General features: G+C 43.1%; 1 protein-coding gene across 3 annotated transcripts in view; it reads right to left on the bottom strand.

Annotated features, from left to right (window-relative positions):
• GRK4 (G protein-coupled receptor kinase 4) overlaps positions 1–19,239 on the bottom strand; it is a 79,612-nt gene that overhangs the window by 48,683 nt on the left and 11,690 nt on the right. For all 3 annotated transcript variants that reach the window (XM_054028813.1, XM_054028814.1, XM_054028815.1), the window contains exons 2-3: positions 9,440–9,535; positions 7,351–7,463 (exon numbers count right to left, since the gene is read on the bottom strand). In XM_054028813.1, coding sequence (XP_053884788.1) covers positions 7,351–7,463; positions 9,440–9,535 — 209 coding nt within the window. The remainder of the gene's footprint in view (positions 1–7,350; positions 7,464–9,439; positions 9,536–19,239) is intronic.

Here is a 19,239-nt window from a genome sequence, read left to right as displayed (position 1 = left end):
ACCACAGTCCAGTCAGTCCCAGCAGTTGAACATGGGTGAGCCCAATGCAAGGGAAGAAACCTCAGGAAAACGTGTAAATTTATTTCTCATTAGTGATGGTGCCTCCCAATTTAGCAGGAAACAGCTATTGATTTTTTGTTAATTTACTCATACTAGAAGAGGTAGAGTAGCTATCTACTTTTCACTCCCTTGCAGAGTTAAGCAGAGGGGGCATGAGAAGCAGTTTCTTTATGTACACAGGGATGGCCCTTGAATCCTCCTGAGATATCTTGATGAAACTTTCATGGAGGTACACTGCAATCCTCTCCCAAAGATTTCTAGGGATGGCACCCTTCTTTCTTTCTCCTCAGGAGGACACTTTTCCGCACCAGTTGGAGAACTTCGGCAGGCACCATTACAATAAGTAGGCCACAGCATACAGGCCCCAGGTGGCTCCAGGATGTCAGCAGCAGCTGTGTTCTCTGTGCCTTTGTTACCCTCAGGAGTGAGATATCAGCTAAAATTACCACTGCCTGTGTAAAATGGTGCCAGTTTTCAGTGCCATTGCCCTGTACTCATAGTTTCATGCAACTGAGCAATTCCCACCTCATTTCCCTCACCCGTGGCAGGCCATGCTCACCATGGCTGGTGCTTTTAGTGGCACCATGAACAAGCACTCCAAAGTAGAAATGTCAATAAGTATGTCTTGTTTAAACCTTTAGGGGAACAAGGGAAGGGAGTTCTGAAACTTTACTTTTGTTTTCTGTAGCAAACTATACTGACAATGATACCTCTCCACATTTTATCCATAGCTGCTGCCATTGCGGCCTTGAGGAGTTTCCCCTCCACACCTGTGGAATGCCTGAACCAGATAAGGAGAAGAAAGAAGAGGACTTGGGATGACATAGTCGGCGAGATTCTGCAAGTTAGTGATGCAACAGATCATGACCAGAGGGCCTGGAGGATAAATACTGCAGACTGTATGGAGGAGGAAAGAGTGGACAGGAGAAATCCCTAGGAGTACCAGCAGGAAAATGAGAGGGAGATGCACCAAGATATAATAGTCATGCATCCGAAGAAGTGGGCATTCACCCACGAAAGCTCATGCTCCTATACGTCTGTTAGTCTATAAGATGCCACAGGACTCTTTGCTGCTTTTACAAGATATAATAGGCTTCTTTGGCTGAAAACACAGATGCTGCAGATTCTTGTGGATTTACTGATTCAACAAATCATGGACTAGCTTTCCTTTGCAGTCCATGGAGAACTCCAGTAAAGCACCTCACTAGACCCTGCCTCAACCTTCCACATGGGATCAGGGGCTACATTCCTACCCCGCCACTACACTCAGGAGGACATTAAGGACAACAACAGCTTTACATATACTGATGTGTGAGAGCCACAGCTTATGTATGTGTAGCTAAAATGGATATGAATGGTCCTTCCCTTCTTTAACCTCAGTTCCATACCTTTATTAAGGTTCTAAAGTATTTGCTTTTAACTTGCTCAGAATTTTTTTTTTTTTAAGTGTTTACGTTAGTCAATGAAACTCTATTGTTTGGGAAATAATTCATGTTTATTAGTTCCCAATATATGTTGCAGAATGCCTAGCAGTAGTGAACCCACTTACTTTCTTGCTACTGTACAATGTGACAACTCATAGGATCAGTGAAAAAACATGTAATAATCATAAATGTACTCCAAGCACCACAAAATTAATAGGTGCATTGTCAGTGTCATATTCTTAGATGTACTTCAAGCACCACACAATTCATAATGGGCGCCCGAACAGCAGGGCCATGTACAGCACAGTACACCACAACGCATTACTGTAGCTCGCTGTTAAAGTGTTCTTTCAAAGCCTCCCTGAGCCATATAGCTCTGTGCTGAGCTTGTCTAATAGCCCTTATGTGCCTATTCAAACTCAGCAGACAGCCATTCCACCTCAACCCCATGGCAACTTTTCCCCCTTTGCTTCACAGACATTATATAGGACACAACAGGCAGCTATAACCATTGGGATATTTTTCTCAATCTGAGCCAACCTTGTGAGTAAATAACACCAGCACCCCTTTAATCTACCAAAAGCATGTTTAACGTTCTTCATCTTCTAAGCCAGCAGTTGAATATTTCCTTGGTGCTGTTGAGGTGCTGGTATACAACTTTGTGAGCCAGAGCAATAAGGGATAGGCTGGGTCCCCCAGGATCACGATTGGCATTTCAACATCGCCAATGGTAATTTATTGGTCGGCAAAGAAAGTCCATGCTTATAACTTTCTGAACTGGCCTGTGTTCTTAAAGATACAAGCATCATGCACTTTGCTTGACCAGCCAACTTTGACGTTGATGAAGCCTCCCTAGTGATCTGCCAGTGCTCGCATAACCATAGAAAAGTAGCCCTTTTGTTGATGTACTCGGTGGCAAGGTGGGGGTCTGGTGCCAAAACAGGAATATGCTTCAGGCAGTTTGGGAATCCCATTGCTGCAAATCCATCCACTACATCCCACACATTGGCAAGAATCACCATCCTACATAGCAGGAGATGATTAATGGCCCTGCACACTTGCATCACAACGGTCCCCCACAGTGGATTTTCCAATTCCAAAATGACTTCCTACTGACCGGTAGCAACCTGGAATTGCAAGTTTCCACAGTGGAGAAGTAAACGGCAATAGCTTTGTCAGTGCAGCCCTCATTATGGTGTTCCAGCTCTGGGGCAAACTCAGTATACAGATCCAGGACTGTGGGCTTGCGCATCCAAAAGTTCTGCAGCCACTGCTCATCATCCCAAACCTGCATTATGATACAATCTCACTCGTCAGTACTCATTTCTCAGGCTCCATCATTTACAGCTGCTCTGTGAATGCCTCCAACAACCTTGAATTGATTCTTGCTATGTCCCACAGCAATCTGCCCTTCAGGAAATCATCATGTTCCCTCATCTCTTCTTGCAGCTCTGCAAATACCAGAGTATTGTGTGTCCTGTGTTTAGAATGCTCATGGCAATAGTTCAGAGCTCTGCAGGCTCCATGTTTCTATCAGCTATGGTGGAGAGTGACAAGTCCCACATGGGTTCGAGGGATTTTCAAAATAGGCATGAAAATTATAGGATAGAGATGACATTATGCGGTGGAGAAAGTTGCATGATAGGAACTTGTCCTGTGTGACTCATTTCTGCTCCACCATGCATTGCCAAAACGTCCTGAAAGACATTGTGTTGGAGAACGGTGAGCTGAACACTGAGCTACCTAGCCATGGTGCATTGCACTGTGCATCAACACAATCACTCCTGGGGAGTACCTGCAGTACCAATGCAAGAAGCAAAGTACGCATGCGCACAAGCAATATACTAACTCCACCTAACGAAGAGAGGGAAGAGCATCTTCGCCAGCAGGCTGGCTAACCTAGTGAGGAGGGCTTTAAACTAGGTTCACCGGGGGAAGGAGACCAAAGCCCTGAGGTAAGTGGGGAAATGGGATCCTGGGAGGAAGCACAAGCAGGAGAGCGCAACAGGGGAGGACTCCTGTCTCATGCTGAGAAAGAGGGACGATCGTTGAGTTATCTTAAGTGCCTATACACAAATGCAAGAAGCCTGGGAAACAAGCAGGGAGAACTGGAAGTCCTGGCACAGTCAGGGAACTATGATGTGATTGGAATAACAGAGACTTGGTGGGATAACTCACATGACTGGAGTACGGTCATGGATGGATATAAACTGTTCAGGAAGGACAGGCAGGGCAGAAAAGGTGGGGGAGTTGCGTTGTATGTAAGAGAGGAGTATGACTGCTCAGAGCTCCGGTATGATACTGCAGAAAAACCTGAGAGTCTCTGGATAAAGTTGAGAAGTGTGAGCAACAAGGGTGATGTCGTGGTTGGAGTCTGCTATAGACCACCAGACCAGGGGGATGAGGTGGACGAGGCTTTCTTCTGGCAACTAGCAGAAGTTGCTAGATCACAGGCCCTGGTTCTCATGGGAGACTTTAATCACCCTGATATCTGCTGGGAGAGCAATACAGCGGTGCACAGGCAATCCAGGAAATTTTTGGAAAGTGTAGGGGACAATTTCCAGGTGCAAGTGCTGGAGGAACCAACTAGGGGCAAAGCTTTTCTTGACCTGCTGCTCACAAACAGGGAAGAACTAGTAGGGGAAGCAAAAGTGGATGGGAACCTGGGAGGCAGTGACCATGAGATGGTCGAGTTCAGGATCCTGACACAAGGAAGAAAGGAGAGCAGCAGAATACGGACCCTGGACTTCAGAAAAGTAGACTTTGACTCCCTCAGGGAACAGATGGGCAGGATCCCCTGGGAGAATAACATGAAGGGCAAAGGGGTCCAGGAGAGCTGGCTGTATTTTAAAGAATCCTTATTGAGGTTGCAGGAACAAACCATCCCGATGTGTAGAAAGAATAGTAAATATGGCAGGCGACCAGCTTGGCTAAACAGTGAAATCCTTGCTGATCTTAAACGCAAAAAAGAGGCTTATAAGGAGTGGAAGATTGGACAAATGACCAGGGAGGAGTATAAAAATATTGCTCAGGCGTGCAGGAGTGAAATCAGGAAGGCCAAATCACACTTGGAGTTGCAGTTAGCAAGAGATGTTAAGAGTAACAAGAAGGGTTTCTTCAGGTATGTTAGCAACAAGAAGAAAATCAAGGAAAGTGTGGGCCCCTTACTGAATGAGGGAGGCAACCTAGTGACCGAGGATGTGGAAAAAGCTAATGTACTCAATGATTTTTTTGCCTCTGTCTTCACGCACAAGGTCAGCTCCCAGATTGCTGCACTGGGCAGTACAGCATGGGGAGAAGGTGACCAACCCTCTGTGGAGAAAGAAGTGGTTCGGGACTATTTAGAAAAACTGGACGTGCACAAGTCCATGGGGCCGGATGCGCTGCATCCGAGGGTGCTAAAGGAGTTGGCGGGTGAGATTGCAGAGCCATTAGCCATTATTTTTGAAAACTCATGGCGATCGGGGGAGGTCCCAGATGACTGGAAAAAGGCTAATGTAGTGCCCATCTTTAAAAAAGGGAAGAAGGAGGATCCGGGGAACTACAGGCCAGTCAGCCTCACCTCAGTCCCTGGAAAAATCATGGAGCAGGTCCTCAAGGAATCAATTATGAAACATTTAGAGGAGAGGAAAGTGATCAGGAACAGTCAGCATGGATTCACGAAGGGGAAGTCGTGCCTGACTAACCTAATTGCCTTCTATGATGAGATAACTGGCTCTGTGGATGAGGGGAAAGCAGTGGATGTGTTATTTCTTGACTTTAGCAAAGCTTTTGATACTGTCTCCCACAGTATTCTCGCCACCAAGTTAAAGAAGTATGGGCTGGATGAATGGACTGTAAGGTGGATAGAAAGCTGGCTAGATCGTCGGGCTCAACGGGTAGTGATCAATGGCTCCATGTCTAGTTGGCAGCCGGTTTCAAGTGGAGTGCCCCAAGGGTCGGTCCTGGGGCCGGTTTTGTTTAATATCTTTATTAATGATCTGGAGGATGGTGTGGACTGCACTCTCAGCAAGTTTGCAGATGACACTAAACTAGGAGGCGTGGTAGATACACTAGAGGGTAGGGATCGGATACAGAGGGACCTAGACAAATTAGAGGATTGGGCAGAAAAAAACCTGATGAGGTTCAACAAGGACAAGTGCAGAGTCCTGCACTTAGGACGGAAGAATCCCATGCACTGCTACAGACTAGGGACCGAATGGCTAGGTAGCAGTTCTGCTGAAAAGGACCTAGGGGTCACAGTGGATATGAAGCTGGATATGAGTCAACAGTGTGCTCTTGTTGCCAAGAAGGCTAACGGCATTTTGGGCTGTATAAGTAGGGGCATTGCCAGCAGATCGAGGAACGTGATCGTTCCCCTTTATTCGACATTGGTGAGGCCTCATCTGGAATACTGTGTCCAGTTTTGGTCCCCACACTACAAGAAGGATGTGGAAAAATTGGAAAGAGTCCAGCGGAGGGCAACAAAAATGATTAGGGGTCTGGAACACATGACTTATGAGGAGAGGCTGAGAGAACTGGGATTGTTTAGTCTCCAGAAGAGAAGAATGAGGGGGGATTTGATAGCAGCCTTCAACTACCTGAAGGGGGGTTCCAAAGAGGATGGAGCTCGGCTGTTCTCAGTGGTGGCAGATGACAGAACAAGGAGCAATGGTCTCAAGTTGCAGTGGGGGAGGTCCAGGTTGGATATCAGGAAAAACTATTTCACTAGGAGGGTGGTGAAACACTGGAATGCGTTACCTAGGGAGGTGGTGGAGTCTCCTTCCTTGGAGGTTTTTAAGGCCCGGCTTGACAAAGCCCTGGCTGGGATGATTTAGCTGGGAATTGGTCCTGCTTTGAGCAGGGGGTTGGACTAGATGACCTCTTGAGGTCCCTTCCAACTCTGATATTCTATGATTCTATGATTCTATGGAAGCTTTATGTCAAGGTAACTTAGGTCAGCAAAAATTTGCAGTGTAGACGTATCCTTAGGCCAGTGGTTCTTAACCTTTACTGCAGCCTGCAGCCCTTTGGTTCTCAAAATATGTTCTCGCACCCCTTAAAACTAAAAAATATCTTATAGCATCCCTTAAACCTAGATATATTTTTGTTTGTATATTACAGTAATCGTTAAGAAATGTATAATGTTAATAAATACATAGGCTTGATGAAACAAAACAGTTGTACTTATGTGCCTGTGCTTAATTTGTGTTTTCGATGACTTACCGTCTAAAAAAATCTGGCATGTCTCGCACCCCCAGAAAGGGCATCATGCACCCCAGGTTAAGAACCACTGCCTTAGGCTATGCCTACACACACAGCTGTACAATTGTAGTGCTACACTGTAGACACGACAGCAACCTCCCTCTCTTCCATCGACCTAGCACTGTCTATGCTGGGGATTAAGTCAGCAAAAATATGTCTCTCAGAGGTGTGGACTTTTCACACTCCTTAGAGAAGCATGTGTCAAGGTAAGTTTTCAGTGTAGACCAGCTCTTAGAGAGCACCTAACTAAACTGATATATCAAGTGAGATACTGAAACTTAGAACTGTACATAAGCAGGAAGAGCATTTTCAGTGAACTAAGGTTTCCCCCAATGGAGCCCAAAATTATTGACCTCTAAGGCACACTACAAGACGTACAAATTTACTCCAGATTTTGTCAGAAGTTGTAGCCATTAAGGGCATTGAATTTCTTTTGCTGAGCTCTTTAGTTGACACTGAATCAGTTTTGCTACATTTTAACAGTTGTGGTATTAGTATGCCTTTGGAGCTAGAGAATGTGGCAGGCACATTTTATAAAACTTAAAAATAGGCTACTTGCGCCAGTTCCTAATTCCTCAGAAGAATAAGGCTGGGGACCTTCTAGGCGGAGTCTACTGCTTACCACTGCATCCAGGAATTCAATGCATGTCTTCAAATCTGGCCTAGTGTCACAGAACTGTCTGAAGAGAAGTCTCCCTATTGGCTGCTTGTCACAGAGCTGGTTATAGTTTTTTTCTGGGTAAAAGAAGAGATTAAACAAATGACATCATTACAAGCCAGAGTGCTGTTCTTCGCACCCCTTACCTATCCCAATTTGAGACTGCAACAGATAAAGCATCATTTAGAGCAGGGGTTCTCAAACTGGGGGTCGGGACCCCTTAGGGGGTCAATGAGGTTATTACCTGGGGTGGTCACGAGGTGTCAGCCTCCACCCCAAACCCTGCTTTGCCTCCAGCATTTATAATGGTGTTAAATAAATATATAAAAATGTGTTTTTAACTTATAAGGGGGTAGGAGGTAGGGGGTAGCACTCAGAGCCTTGCTATGTAAAAAGGGTCACCAGTACAAAAGTTTGAGAAACACCGATTCAGAGCATTTATATTGCAGATTCCCATTCAGATAGGACCACCAAGATTTCATGTAATCAGTAACGTGTCAAAAGGAGCAGGGCTAAACCAGCTGTAAAGGTTACAAAGGAAAGTGACAGAGACTTGCTTACTACCACTGCTGCCTCCAACATCCCACCATACACACACACAAAATAGTGTAAAACTTTTATATTAAATTAGCTGCTAATTGCTAATAAATTAAGGAAAAACACTTGACAAGGTCCTGTATATTACATAGTGAAGTGCCAGCCCCAATGCAAACAAAAGCAAGCTGATTCTGTAGACCTTACTCACATGAAGAGTCTCATTACCATAAACAGGACTACTCATGTGACCAAGTACTGTGGGATCAGCTTCTCTATTTGAATTCCACTATAATCATTTGACCAAAATATCTGTGGTCCATATATTCAACATCAGATAGGGTTAGTAATACATCAATTATTTGTATTATTGTAGCAGCTAGAAACCCTAGCCATGGACCAGGGCCCCATTGTGCAAGGTGCTGTACAATCAGTGAACAGAAAGACTCTCTATCAAAACAGACTTACACTTTAAGTAATGCTTGGAGGAAAGTGTAAAAATCCCCATAACGAACTATTATGCAATAACAAGTTAATCAGAAAGCTTCTTCCTAAACCAAGCAGTTGGCCAACATCCTGGAACAAATACGAAATCAACATCTCTACCCTTCCTTCAGACAGTATGCACATTAATGATGTACATTAAGGAAAAGGGTGTTTTTTTTTAAAAATAGGTGTGTCCAAGGACAACTGGATCTTGAATTTGGGAGCCTGGGATGTTTTTCTGGTGAGCAAGGGAATAAAGGCCAAAGAGAGAAAAGGGGGGCAGGAAGGACGAGAGAGAGAGAGAGCGCGAGCAAAAGCGGAACAAGAGAAAAAAAAATGTGGATTACGGTATTAAACAGTATAGTCAAATTTTGGGGGTGGGGAAATAAAGCTGATAGTTCCTGTTTGTCTTACAGATGCCAAAGCTGATTAAGAAGTTTTATCTTGGTAGTTTTATTTGCAACATCTGTGTCCAAAGTAAGAATTAATGCACTTTCATGGTAGCTTGGTGCTTATGCAGAAGCTTTCTGGTTCAAAAGGTTTCCCACTGAAGGGGTTTACGTTTTGATTTCAGTTCTTCAGAGCTAATTTAAAGAGGCTTTAAAAACAAAGAAAAGGATTATCCAATTTGAGGCAATTATAGGTCATTGCTTCAGAAAGGCATGTTGTCACAGTCACAGCAGTATACCCAGATTTCCTTGAACAGGCCACTCTAACATTGTTGCTAGTAACTCGTTAGCATCTGCAATTTTAACAGTCTGATGAGGATGCTTAGTTTTTGAGACCCAAACCAGAACATAATGATGCCTTTAAATCACAAGTTAATGAGATTTCAGGAGCAGTTTTCTTGGGCACAATCAACAGTAGCTGTGATGATTGCTTTCCCCTCAGGAATTCTCAATTAAATTAGAGGACTTGAGATAGGATTACAAACTAGCAAACTATCTAGTCAGAAGCAAGAAGAAATACCTTCATTGGATAATGGCATACTCCCAAAAGAAATTAGACTTGCGTATTACACACACACACCTACCGATTGAACGTCTAAGGTCTTCACAATAACTGAGAGGTGGTAACTTTAGCATCTCCTTCCATTTCTTACTGCGTCCATTCCGTTTGCCACACCCTCCTAAAAGGAAAACAAAGCCCTATGTAAACAAGAGTAGTCTACAAGTCAATCCAATGCTACAATATGCTCTCTCTCCTCTGCCGAGCATATATTGTAGCCTTGGGTCATTCTCATTTCTACAGAGAGGTGCCAGATATTTTGCAAGTGGACTGGACTATTTTTTCCTGCAAGCAAGGGAATCTAAACAAGCAAATGTGAGTCTCATAACAATTCCCTCATTGTCTTTAATATCTCGTGTGTATTCCAACTTTCTACCATGGGCAAAAATGTTTAGCATCCAGGCACTTTCCATGCAGATCATCCTCCTTCCGAACCCATAATTCAAATTAACTCTTAAAATTAGACATAGGATTGTGACCCATCCACAAGATCAGAAAAACTTCCATCTATCCAGATGTGCACATTTTATAAGAAAATTCACAGCTCTGGAGAATCTGAAAATATCTAGATATATCCAAGCAGGTTTAGGATAGGCCAGAAGTCTATAGTGAATTTCCTTCCTTTATTAGCATTACAATATCAATATCATATTAACAAGTGTGTTTCTATCATTAATCTTTACAGAAAATAAATACAATCCCACATGTATATTGTGATGCCATACAGAGTTCAATCAATATCTTGAAGGTTCAATTTCAAAGGGTTCTCAAATGCATCTGGCTCCCTTTACCTCTCAAATGGTTTTTCTTTTAAAAAGGAAGCAAAAAAAAGTGACAGAACAAGGAAACAATGCAAGACTGAAGTCAAGAAATCATGACCATTAAAGTTAAGGAATTAAGCACTTAAAACTCAGGTTTTACTGCAATGTTAAAAAAACAAATTGTACATAAATAGCCTTTTTTATTCTATTTTCCATGTAAGAATAAGCATTAATACTACCACTATTATGACAGCACGTAGGGGTCCAAGACATGGACCAGAACCTCGCTGGCCACTGTACAAATACATACTGTATGTTTTATGGTACAGACTATATAATATACAGGGTAATCAACATGACAGAATTAATCACTGTAGATACTGAACCTTTTGAAGGCGATCAACTTTGATGTTATATCAAGAGTAGTTTTTCACATTTCATAAATACAATCAGGATTTCTTTATTAATTATCTCATGAAGGTATATTTAATTCATTTATTGTAAGATGAAGGTAACAATATAAGAGACTTTAACCTCTCTACTCTTATCAGACCTTAAGATCACTATTTTCTTAACACAGTGAAGATGTGTATATGTATACATTTTGTGGAGAGGCTAAGTGATCAATAGATATGTATCAGTCTAAGCATATCAAAATATTTCACATTTATATAAACTTCATGCTTCACACAGGTTTTTAAAAGCATTTAATTTTACATACTGAACCAATACAAATGTGTATCCGCATGACAGAGCAGAAGCAGACAGTGAGATATTTTCGAAGCCCTACTCTTTAGCAATGAAAATATCACAAGATATTGTTAACCACACTTGGGAGGGGACAGGAAGGGTAGCTGTGCACAACACAGTTACAGGATGCATTAGATTTACCTCACTGTTCTGTTTTTCTCTAGCTCTACCCAGCCTCTAAATTCACTACAAAAGGTGCAATATTACAATATCTTCACAACCAACCATCCCAGTTTAGGAGGATATCTTCAATGCTCCAGTAAAAAAAGTTTAACGTGTCTGTCTGTCTGTAAAGAGACCCATCTCTGGTGGGAGAAGTGGGGGGCCTGTGAATCCAGGAGAGGTCAACTTTGAAGAAAAAAAAATGCCAAATCGGGCAAGACTATGTATGGTAACACGTCTAGGAACCCTAACAGGCATGTATGCACTAGGTTCCCAAATGCCCCATTGGTCTTGGGTCCTGCTGAACTAGTTCTCTATTGGCATTCTATTGTTACTTTTCTAAAGTGGGGCTGACAAGACAAAGACACGGCAATTGCAGCTTTGAACAGGCAATGTTGTATAAGGTATCAAACAACCCAGTTAGTGTGTTTGATGACACACTATAGCAGATGGGAAGGAGACATGCTTTGTGACTGCAACATTTTGTTGCAAAAAAACTTCTGATCTAGGTCGTATGCTAAATAAACCCGCTTCTAAAGACACAGAAAAAGTAAGGAACACCAATAAGACCAGTGCACTGATCACCGTAGTTCAGGCCTCAATACTAGTAAATAATCAAGAATGCCTGCTGGTACTTTGCCCCAAATATTGTGAGAAATTTATAAGTCCTTTGTTCCTCAGTTTACAAAAAAGGGAATTTTTGAAAATCACAATCCAGTCACATTCATCCTCTTATATAAAACTGAACATCTTGTTCACGATATACTACAGTCAACAGCTTATTTGATTCACTGCAACCAGCCTGGTTCTTTCTATGTGCTCTGGTTCCTATTATAATTAGGAACATATCTACAATATGCATGCAAAGAACAAATCAGGCTATCCAATATTGAGAAGACTGAATGCATCATTAGAGGATCCAGCAAGGTTTTTTGGTTTTGTTTTTTTAAAAACCAGACTCTTAAATACACTGTTTCTGTTAAAAATTGTGCAGGAGGGCAATTTGCTTTTCAGCTAAAGACTCATCTTATTGTGCATCTTGTTACAGTTCTGTAGCGATTCAAAACCTGCTATAACTGAGGCTGTAACGATTATGCTCTGTGACAATATCTATTGATTCCAGAGCTCCGGCCCTGAAATCTCACTGCTTCAGATACCTTCTTATAGAAAGACCAGTGCTGTGCTTCGCCAAACAGAAATGAAGAAACTGACAGGTTGTGAACTCTCTGCTTTATGCCTGAGCAACAGGCTTCAAATGTAAGAGAGTCCTAGTTAAACATAACACATGAAGGCAAGCAACTGAATACTGACAAAATGTAGAAGTACTTATATACAAAGTCTAAATACTAAGATGGGCAAACTAGAATGCCTGGCATTAAATGAGAATATTGATATAATAGGCATTAAGGAAACTTGGTGGAATGAGGATAATTAATGGTGCATGGTAATACCAGGATACAAAATACACAGGAATGACAGCATGACACCATATGTGAAAGAAAGCCAAATAAGTCAAATAAGTAAAACATCTTCAGTGAATCCAACAGTACCATAGAATTTCTATAGATAGAAATTCCATGCTTGAACAATAAGAGTATAGCAGTAGGAATATACTACTGAAGACCTGACCAGTATGGTGACAGAGACTGTGAAATGCTCAAGATTATTATTGCATTTTCTGCCTTTGTAGCCACTCTAATGGAGGATTTCAAAATAACCCCATATTGACTGAGTATGTGTCATCTAAGGATGGAATGCAGAAATAAAGTTTCTAGACACCATAAGTGACAGCTCCTTGGACCAGCTTTGCCTGCAACCCACAAGGAGAGAGGCCATTCTTGATCTAGTCCTAAGTGTAGCACAGGATCTGGTACAAGAGGTGACTATGATCGCTACTACCGAGCAGGTCACCTGTAATATAATTTAATTTTACATATTTGTAGGGGCAAAAAATGCCAAAGAAGCCCAGCAAAGTAGCATTTAACTTCAAAAAGGGAAGCTACACAAATATGAGGAAGCTAGTTAAATGGAAATGAAAAGGAACAGTCACAAGGATGAAATGCCTGCAAACAGTATGGAGACGATTTAAAAATACTTTAGAGACTCAAATAAAATGAAACTGTATTGATCTTCATGAATGAGGATATGAGGGAGATTCCCAAACCTGAGCCATTCTTTTTAGCTGGCAAATCTGAGGAACTGTCCCAGATTGAAGTGTCATTAGAGGAGGTTTAGGAACAAATTGATAAACTAAACATTAATAAGTCACCATGACCAGATGGTATTCACCCAAGAGTTCTGAAGGAACTCAAATGTGAAACTGAAGAACTACTAACTGTAGTTTGTAACCCATCATTTAAATCAGCTTCTGCACCAAAATGAGTGGAGGATAGCTAATGTGACGCCAATTTTTTAAAAGGGCTCCAGAGGTGATCCCAGCAATTACAGGCCGGTAAGCCTGACTTCGGGATTGGGCAAACTGGTTGAAACTATAGTAAAGAACAGAATGGTCAGACACATAGATGAAAATAATTTGTTTGGGAAGAGTCAACATGGTTTTTGTAAAGGGAAATTATGCCTCACCAATCTACTAGAGTTCTTTGAGGAGGTCGGTCAACAAGCATGTGGACAAGGGTCGTACAGTGGCTACAGTGTACTTCGATTTTCAGAAAGCCTTGACAAGGTCCCTCACCAAAGGCTCTTAAGCAAAGTAAGCTGTCATGGGTTAAGAGGGAAGGTCCTCGCATGGATTGGTAACTGGTTAAAAGATAGGAAACAAAGGGTAGGAATAAATGGTCAGTTTTCAGAATGGAGAGAGGCAAATAGTGGTGTCCCCTTAGGCTCTGTACTGGGACCAGTCTTATTTAACATATTCATAAATTATCTGGAAAAAGGGGTAAACAGTGAGGTGGCAAAATTTGCAGATGATACAAAACTACTCAAGATAGTTAAGTCCCAGGCAGACTGCGAAGAGCTACAGAAGGATCTCTCAAAGCTAAGTGACTGGGCAACAAAATGGCAGATGAAATTAAATGTTGATAAATGCAAAGTAATGCACATTGGAAAACAAAATCCCAGCTATACCTATGAAATGGGGTCTAAATTAGCTGTTACCACTCAAGAAAGAGATCTTGGAGTCATTGTGGATAGTTCTCTGAAAACATCCACTCAATGTGCAGCAGCAATCAAAAAAGCAAACAGAATGTTGGGAATCATTAGGAAAGGGATAGATAAGAGAGAAAATATCATGCTGCCTCTATATAAATCCATGGTATGCCAATAATGTGCAGATGTGGTTGCCTCATCTCAAAAATATATATATTGGAATTGGAAAAGGTTCAGAAAAGGGCAACAAAAATGATTGGGGTATGGAACGGCTGCCGTGTGAGGAGAGATTAATAAGACTGGAACTTTTCAGCTTGGAAAAGAGACAACTAAGGGGGGATATGATTGAGGTCTATAAAATCATGACTGGTGTGGAGAAAGTAAATAAGGAAGTGGTATTTACTCCTTCTCATAACATAAGAACTAGGGGTCATCAAATGAAGTTAATTGGCAGCAGGTTTAAAACAAACAAAAGGAAGTATTTTTTCACACAACGCACAGTCAACCTGTGGAACTCTTTGCCAACAGGGTTCAAAAAAGAACTAGATAAATTCCTGGAGGATAGATCCATCAATGGCTATTAGCCAGGATGGACAGGGATGTTATCCCTAGCCTCTGTTTGCCAGAAGCTGAGAATGAGCAACAGGGAATGGATCACTTGACGATTACCTGTTCTGTTCATTCCGTCTGGAGCACCTGGCATTGGCCAGTGTCAAAAGACAAGATACCAGACTAGATGGACCTTTTGGTCTGACCCAGTATGGCCGTTCTTATGTATGCCCTAATGAAACAAAAACCACACACCCCCCAAACAAACAAACAAACAAAAAAAACCAGCCATAATGGCAAAACAGAGTAAAGAGATGGTTAGAGGCAAAAAGGCATCCTTTAAAAATTGGAAGTCAAATCCTAGTGAGGAAAATAGAGAAGAACAAACTCTAGCAAGTCAAGTGTAAAAAGTATAAAAAGGCAGGCCAAGAAAGAATATGAAGACCAATTAACTAAGGACACAAAAGCTAATAGCAAAACTTTTTAAGTACATCAGAAATAGGAAGTGGAGAAAATGAATAAGAAAGTGTTATTCACCACTTCACACAACACACAAACCAGGGTCACCAAAGGAAATTAATAGGCAGCAGATTTAAAACAAACATGTGTAAGTATTCTAAACATCACACCATCAACCCCTGGAATGCATTTGCCAGGGATGTTGTGAAGGCCAAGAGTATAACTGAATTCAAAAAAGAATGAGAAATTCATGGAGGATAGGTCCATCAATGGCTATTAACCAAGATGGTCAAGATGTGTGTCCCTAAACCTCCAACTGCTACAAGCTGAGACTGGATGACGGGAATTTTTTACTCAATATTTGCCCTGTTCTTTTCATTGCCTCAGAAGCATCTGGACCATTGGTTTGACCCAGTATGTCCGTTCTTATGTTCTGATGAGCCACTAGTTTAGCCTCCTTCAGATGTATTTATGGGCTAGATAGGTCTCCAACAGCAAGTGATACATCTTCATATGAAGGTGGAGGGAGGGTAAGGGGGGGAAACTGTTGTGAGAATGACATTATGGTTATGACTGAAGAGGCACTTTAATAACACATTTTCAAGCACTTACGAAGAATTTCCCAAAAAACATTACCCCATGGGATGAAATTTCTCATGTTTACTTTCAGTGTAAAGAGGCAGAGTTTTTCTTCTAGGAAAGTTCAGTGAGATTCCATTAGATCAGGAATGGGCCAACTTTTTGGCCCGAGGGCCACTTCTGGGTATGGAAATTGTATGGCAGGCCATGAATGCTCACAAAATTGGGGGTTGGGGTGTGGGAGGGGGTGAGGGCTCCATCTGGGGGTGCAGGCTCTGGGGTGAGGCCAGAAATGAGGAGTTCAGGGTGCGGGAGGGGGCTCCGGGCTGGGGTGCGGGGGGGTGGGGGTGAGGGCTCTGGCTAGGGGTGCGGGCTCTGGATGAGGGGTTGTGGGTGCAGAAGGGTGCTTCGGGCAGGGACCGAAGGCATTTTGGGGGGGGGGGAGATCAGGGCTGGGACAGGGGGTTAGGGTGCAGGAGGGGGTCAGGGGTGCAGGCTCCGGGCAGCTCTTAACTCAAGCAGCTCCCAGAAGCAGTGGCATGTCCCCCCTCTGGCTCCTACACAGAGGCGTGGCCAGGCAGCTCTGCACGCTGCCCTGTCCGCAGGCGCCACCCCTGCAGGTCCTATTGGCCGCGGTTCCCGGACAATGGGAGCTGCATGGGTGGCGCTTGGGGTGGGGGCAGCATACGGATCCCCTTGACTGCCCCTACACATAGGAGCCAGAGGGGGGACATGCCACTGCTTCCGGGAGCTGCGTGGAACAGCACAAGCCCACGACTCCGCTTCCCGGCTGGAGCTCAAGGGCCTAATTAAAACATCTGGAGGGCCGGATGCAGCCCCCAGGCCGTAGTTTGCCCACCCTTGCATTAGATCATTTCTGAGTTATCAGGGCAGGATACATTAAATGTTTCCAGCTGTTTTTTTAAACATTCACCTAATAATTTTTTGACAAAAAGATGGTTGGTTTTTTTGCTTACCTTATATGAGTCCTCGGTGAAAACAAAGAGGTTTGTTGCAAAGAAGTCTTACATATGGCAATGAAGAAATCTTGTTTGGAAATAAATTTTAGGAAGCTGAGCATATTTTTCAAAGCAGCAGATGATTTTCCTCTACATAGTCAGCCAGAATGTGGTCAGATTACTATCCACATTAATGTGCATTTCTTTCAGTGATTACACTACTCCTGGTCTTTCTGGTGATAGGCAGAAGTGGAGAAATTGGACTCTGTACTATATGATCAAAGTCTTTATTAGCAAAGTAATGGTAAGATGCTCCTAAGTAAATCCATAAGATCTATGCAATAAGATCCAGTGGCTAGAGCAGGAAAAAATTGGGCAAGTCATGACATCTTTTTGTGCCGTAGTTTAGCCACCTCTATATTGCAGATAAAGTTCCTATCCACCTTTGCAAAATACTTTGAACTCTATGGTTGAGGTGCACTCAGGAAGTGCAATACTATAGGTTCATGTTTGCTTCCACACAAATACTTGCACAACTAACTCCAAAAGCCAAACAATCAGATAACATTAGATGAGAAAGCCAAGTCAGCCCCACCCAGCAGAACTCTGAAAGCACACAACTGTAACAGAAACACACTACATGCCTTTATCGGAATATATGATCAAAGGGTTGGTCTTCATCATTTTGGTTTTTATTTTGGGGGGAAAAAAATAGGTTCAATGACAGGAGACAAGGAGAACACAGACACAGAGTTGCAATTCCCCTCCATCAGCCATAAACTTGCATAGTACATGATGTACAGGCACAAACCCAACGGTATATAGTAATATACAGTACCATTTATGCACAAGGGGGTCTAAATAAAGTTGAGGGAATCACAGTTTTTAATTTTCTGACAATTCTGTGTTTACATTTTTAACCATAACATATCAATATAAGGGGACTTCTTCCTTTATTCTTTCTATTATTTGAGTTGGTGCAAAGAATCAGATGATGTTACATGGGAGCATGTACAGTAACTCAATAGTCTTTAAATTGTTAGACGGTTTATGCAGAAGCAGAATACACTGTAAAGGGCTTAGGAAAAAAAAAGTCAAATATTTAAACTATCTAGGACTCAAAGAGAAGCTATTTCTTGCCCTGACCCCCACAACTCTTTGTGGCCCAGCTTTCCTCAATTATATCATGCTGCTTGGAAGTAAAAGCAACTGAGATTTTTAACAGGATCCTGTTGCTGCACCCTTCTTGGAGGCTTTTATATTAGCCTTTGGTTTGTAGCCATCCTCCAGGGTTTTTGCCGCCCCAAGCAGCAAAGAAAAAAAAAAAAAAAAAAAAGCCGCGGTCGCGATCAGCTCTACCGCTGCCGCTTCTGTCTTCGGCGGCAATTTGGCGGCTGGTCCTTCGCTCCGAAAGGGAGCGAGGGACCCACTGCCAAATTGCCGCCGAAGACCCGGACGTGCCGCCCCTCTCTGTTGGCTGCCCCAAGCACCTGCTTGCTGGGCTGGTGCCTGGAGCCGGCCCTGTAGCCATCTGATAAACTGGAAGCTCCATACTCCTTCTAGTTGCTGGCAGGTCAAAGGAACTTTCCTTCTTCGTTATTCTACTCCATCACACAAGCCTCCTCTTAGCAGGCTGTGTGGAATGGTTGAGTAGGGACATCCCTTTAGAAGCTGCTTGGAGGCTTTAAGTAAGAGGGAAGGGGAAGGAGCAAGAAAGACAAAAAATTCTTTCTCCCTTCCAATAGTTTCACATTTATCAGACCTCCACAAACCAGAAGCTGATAGGAAAGGATCTCCCAAAAGAGTCTGGGGTTGTATCCTGGCAGAAATCACAACAACCCCCCTTATATTTCATGTCTACATCTGGCTGGTAAGATTGGTCTTCTGACCAAGTGGAATCTGGTACATTTTTCCATTCATGTATATTTATTTTTTCAAGCATTTTGTGTCATTCTGAATGAGGTGACCCATATACATATACAAGATCCACGAGACCTGTTTTAGGGGTTATGCTGACCAACAAACATCCACCACTTCCAACTTACTATCATCAAACATTGTGCGCCATCCAGCATTGTACTTCCCTAGACAATCATCAGCCCTACCTATGCGATACAACTGCTCCTCTAGATCAGTGGTTTTCAAACTGAAGGTCAGAATGCAGTACTGGGTTGCGGAATGTAAGGCACTGGGTCGTGGCGACTCTGCTAAGCACTGCTGACCAGGCCAATGGGAGCTGGGGTGTGCCTGCAGGCAAGAGCCGCACAGAGCCGCTTACGCACCTCCGCCTAGGAGCCGGACCTGCTACTGGCCATTTCCGAGGTGCAGCATGGTCCACGGTGCCAGGACAGGCAGGAAGCCTGCCTTAGCACCCGTGCTGTGCCGCTGACCAGGAGCCACCCGAGGTAAGCCTGTGCCTCAATCCCCTGACCCAGCCCTGAGCCCCTTCCTGCACCCCAAACCCCTCATCCCCATCCCCACCCCAGAGCATGCACCCCCAG

The sequence above is a fragment of the Malaclemys terrapin genome, chromosome 5, assembly GCF_027887155.1.
Source record: "Malaclemys terrapin pileata isolate rMalTer1 chromosome 5, rMalTer1.hap1, whole genome shotgun sequence".
In the NCBI taxonomy this organism is placed as follows: domain Eukaryota; kingdom Metazoa; phylum Chordata; order Testudines; family Emydidae; genus Malaclemys; species Malaclemys terrapin.
This window is presented reverse-complemented; position numbering and strand designations above follow the sequence as displayed.